We start from the raw sequence: 4,746 nt of genomic DNA on the forward strand, positions 1-4,746 counted from the left end.
ATTGCGATTATTGGATGGCAGGCACGCTACAAATAATGAATGGAATTAAAGACGTGAAATATTTCCAAGCATTTACACTGTCCTTCCAAGCAAGATGTCAAATGGTTCAGTTTTTTTTATAATCCCAGTTCATATGTAATATTTTACTACATAATTATCACATGCTGTACAGAAATATATTTTGTATTCAATTACTGTCGACAGTGTGGTAGGCTATAGCTAGTCTACACCAAGATTCGCGATGGATTCACTTATCCTGCCCGAAAATACCAAAAACATTACAGTTCACGTCTGCAGTAATAATTAACAAACAGACATGAATCCTAAAAACGAATAATGTCTGAGCAAATCATGACTTTTCACTTTACACCTACCTCTGACTAGGCGTAAGATTTAGTGTCAGACGTAGCACTACGCCGAGATGGTGCAACGGGTATAAATTCTATGCACGACTTAAAGCGCATTTTACGTCCAGCCTAGTCTTACAACCGGGTGTACGTCCAGCTGGTGCAACCGGCTCTAGATGATCATGTGACGGAATGAACATTCTAATTACACTGGTGTGATTGCATGCGCTCACTCATACATTAGGACTCTCACACGACATTCTTCAACAATATCATTCATTTCTGTAGATTTGAGCTTTGAGAATGAAAACCAACCTTTCTGTTCCTCAGTATCTTCTTGTTTAACTCTGAATGCTTCTTCAATCTTTATGTCTTCACTCTCCTCTTTAATAAATGCCATCTTTATAATAGTGTGTCCCGTGGATCTCAGTTGCTTCAGCAGGAGTTTCTCTGTGTGTTTGGACACTCTGTCATGTTGAAGAATAATTAACAAAGAAAAAATAAAATCCAAACTAAATCTCCAGGTGCGTCTCAGTCAGCTCCCTTGTTCAGTATTCAGTGCACTGTCAGGGTGATAGTTAATGGTCTTAAATAGGGCTGAACGATTAATTGCATTTGTGATAATATCGCGATATGAAAAACTGCGATTTTTCAATCGCAGAGGCTGTGATTACACGGTCATGTGACACGCGAGAGTAAAGAGGTGTGTTCGACTTGAAGATCGATCGGTGTATGACATCAATGTGGTCATTGCACAAAGTGCAATGGTTCACAGGTATTTACACCAGGCTTATTTAAATATAATTATTACATGCTTACAAGGTTGGAAGTTCAACAAATCAGTCAATATACTGTGATTGTAGTTGTTAAATAAAAATGTCATTAATATCAATTCATGCATCACCTAATTTCATCGTAACATATAGGCCTGGCCTACAGAAAAGAACATTTATGTTTAATCTATCTAATATTGTGTTGGTCATACTATACAATGATTTATAGCTTGTCTTTGTTGAATAATACAGAATATAAAGAGCTTTAAAAAAATTTTTTGCAATAAATAATAAATCGCAATATTGATTAAAAAAAAATCGCAATTAGATTATTTTCCAAAATCGTTCAGCCCTAGTCTTAAATGGTCTGATTAGCCAAACTCTCCCAAAAACACTCAAACCTAGTGCTACAAATTAATGAAAGAACTCTACGTGTTCAAACTTATTTATATTCATGTTAATGAATTAAAATTTAATAAAAACATATGCATTTGGTTTGTAAAAATTGTTACTCATGTTGGTTTGTGTACTCTTCGCTTCGAATCAGTAAATCATTTTGTGAAGCAATTCATTCAGATGTCTTTAAAGGCCCAATATGTAAGTTTTCGCCGCTAGAGGGCGCGTATTCAAAACAAACAAAAAAAAAGGCGTAGCTTGATGACGCTGTGACTGAGTGTGGAATCATGGGAGTTGTCGTCTTCATCCCCATAGCCGATGCAATCCGATGGGACTCGGGCAGAAATCATGTTCATGGATGAGCTAATGACTTATTAACGTAGTAGAATGAAGGAGGGTGAGGCTGAAAGCCGTCGAAGCGAAACGAGGCCGCTGAACGAGCGCGACACACGGCTCGAAAGCAGCGGAGCTTTTATTATGCCACAGTCGACCGCTTCCGCTCCTTCCAGTCATGCGTATGTGGAGTAAAGCAGCGCTGTTTTATCATACTAGATACATTTGAAAGTTCTGTTATAATGCTACTCTGTGCAGTCGTCATGTTGAATAATACAGAATATAAAGAGCTTTAAAAAATTGTTTTTGCAATAAATAATAAATCGCAATATTGATAAAAAAAAAAATCGCAATTAGATTATTTTCCAAAATCGTTCAGCCCTAGTCTTAAATGGTCTGATTAGCCAAACTCTCCCAAAAACACTCAAACCTAGTGCTACAAATTAATGAAAGAACTCTACGTGTTCAAACTTATTTATATTCATGTTAATGAATTAAAATTTAATAAAAACATATGCATTTGGTTTGTAAAAATTGTTACTCATGTTGGTTTGTGTACTCTTCGCTTCGAATCAGTAAATCATTTTGTGAAGCAATTCATTCAGATGTCTTTAAAGGCCCAATATGTAAGTTTTCGCCGCTAGAGGGCGCGTATTCAAAACAAACAAAAAAAAAGGCGTAGCTTGATGACGCTGTGACTGAGTGTGGAATCATGGGAGTTGTCGTCTTCATCCCCATAGCCGATGCAATCCGATGGGACTCGGGCAGAAATCATGTTCATGGATGAGCTAATGACTTATTAACGTAGTAGAATGAAGGAGGGTGAGGCTGAAAGCCGTCGAAGCGAAACGAGGCCGCTGAACGAGCGCGACACACGGCTCGAAAGCAGCGGAGCTTTTATTATGCCACAGTCGACCGCTTCCGCTCCTTCCAGTCATGCGTATGTGGAGTAAAGCAGCGCTGTTTTATCATACTAGATACATTTGAAAGTTCTGTTATAATGCTACTCTGTGCAGTCGTCACCGGTCTAGTAAAACGCACAACATATTAAAGCGTCTTTGGTGTTTCCATGTTTTCTACAAAACAAAACCGGAAATCGAGGGGTTATGACGTCATTGGCAGGCGACACAATGACACTATGGACACGGTCCGTGTCACTAGTTAAAATTGCTTATTTCTCTGGATTTAAACATTCTTCGAAACATTTGGGATAATGTAAGTACACAAGTCAGCAAAATATATAACACTGTTCTAGTGGTTTTTGGATATTTTAATAAAAAAATCTTACATATTGTGCCTTTAATATTTTTGTGGAAATAATGATAATTTTTTCAGGATTCCTTGAAGCTTAGAAAATGTAAAAGAGCAGCATTTATTTGAAACAGGAATATTTTATAACATTACAAATGCCTATATTTTCACTTATAAATTATAAAAGTATTCGTTTCTTTCTTTTTTTTTCTTACTTATTGTTTTGAATAGTAATGTATCACAGTTTCAACAAAAATGTTATTTTTTGATTAAATAAATGCAGCCTTGGTGAGTATAAGAAAAAAATCTGAATTATTCTTAAACTTTGGATGGTAGTGTAATGTTTCAATGGATTTTATGCAAACTAAATGATATTAATTATTTCTGCTTTTAGATTTTCAGCTATTCAATCAATCAATAAATAAATTATATTTTAAAAAACATATGACCTATTTTTCAAATATTCACTGCTAAAGGAAGTGTATTAGCATCTCTCCAATTCAATTTCTTGTTTTTCTTTGTCTGCCCTCTAGCCTGTGCAAGTCCACTTGGGGTCACTGTTCCATATACAACCGAAGGCTTCCTTCTGGATTTTCATTCAGAAAACTCTACATGGAATTAGATGAAGGAAGTCTAACCTTCAACGCCAACCTGCAAGAGGTACAAAAAATACAAGCTTTTGTTCTGCCTCGCCACAATAACGTCTCCTTAATTAGAAGGCAAACCGTTTAATGTTTAAATGGGCAAGAAACAGAGAAATGATCATAGCCACAATGTGCTTTGGAAATACAATTCTGACCAGCTAGCTATGATTAATATGACGGTTTCCTCCTCCACCCTGTAAATTCCCACATAACCTAGAAATGCTCATACTGCAGACTAAATATATTATTTTTACAAGCTCACCTAGAATGAATAATGGTGCATGGCATAGGCTTTTAGACCACAACCCGGATGAAAACCAAATAGATGGCTTTTCTCTCATGCAAGCTGCTCTTAAAACATAATTTCTGTTCAGAGATGCATTTTAATGTCTTGACTCCCCCTCGCTCGTGTCTTAGGTTAGATTAGCAAAGCTTAAGTGTCCACTTAAAGGACATGCGATAGCCTTGCTCCGGACTAAATCGCGGTGTCTGGTAAAAAAGCACGCCCCCTCCTTCTCTTTTTCCTCCTAATCCCCACACCCTGTTTTATGTTGGTTCTTTCATTCAGGGTATCAGTTACTTCATGTCCAGAGGTATTCTTGTGGACCACCCGAAGGAAATTGCCAAGTTTATATTCTATACCAGAATGCTGAATTGGAAGATGCTGCGGATTTATCTTGATGAACGGTTTGTTTATTGTTTTTTTTTTTATATATATATATTATTAATGTATAAGACCTGCAGTTTTATAACTTACACCAAGCTATGTATATCAATACCATGAACCTTGCTCATATTTGGAGGAAAACAAATAAGGGCACTGTCAATTTATATATTTATACACACAAATATACATTATAAAGAAATAATAATGTACAGCTGATAAATGCTGATTAAAATTTCGTTTTTGAGGGAAAAATAGTATTCTGCTGCTGATAATGATTAAAAATGTGGATTGAAACTACTGTGTTTGCAGGCGAGATGTCTTGGATGAGCTTGTCA

General features: G+C 36.3%; 1 protein-coding gene and 1 long non-coding RNA gene across 6 annotated transcripts in view; one reads left to right on the forward strand and one right to left on the reverse strand.

Annotated features, from left to right (window-relative positions):
- LOC107750304 (gastrula zinc finger protein XlCGF52.1-like) overlaps positions 1 to 4,746 on the reverse strand; it is a 28,434-nt gene that overhangs the window by 5,030 nt on the left and 18,658 nt on the right. For 2 of the 5 annotated variants that reach the window (XM_016565626.1, XM_016565625.1), the window contains exon 2: positions 663 to 797. The exons of 1 other annotated variant lie outside the window; for it this stretch is intronic. In XM_016565626.1, the coding sequence (XP_016421112.1) occupies positions 663 to 747 (85 nt within the window). In that variant the 5' untranslated portion in view covers positions 748 to 797. Of the gene's footprint in view, positions 1 to 662; positions 815 to 4,746 lie in introns of all 5 variants that reach the window. 2 more of the 5 variants (XM_016565624.1, XM_016565623.1) reach the window with 1 other exon arrangement.
- On the forward strand, positions 3,448 to 4,746 carry LOC107750307 (uncharacterized). The gene is made up of 3 exons (XR_001641130.1): positions 3,448 to 3,760; positions 4,313 to 4,431; positions 4,721 to 4,746. It is a non-coding gene; the product is annotated as an uncharacterized LOC107750307 (long non-coding RNA).

The sequence above is a fragment of the Sinocyclocheilus rhinocerous genome, unplaced genomic scaffold, assembly GCF_001515625.1.
Source record: "Sinocyclocheilus rhinocerous isolate Xijiao unplaced genomic scaffold, SAMN03320098_v1.1 scaffold2617, whole genome shotgun sequence".
Classification (NCBI taxonomy): domain Eukaryota; kingdom Metazoa; phylum Chordata; class Actinopteri; order Cypriniformes; family Cyprinidae; genus Sinocyclocheilus; species Sinocyclocheilus rhinocerous.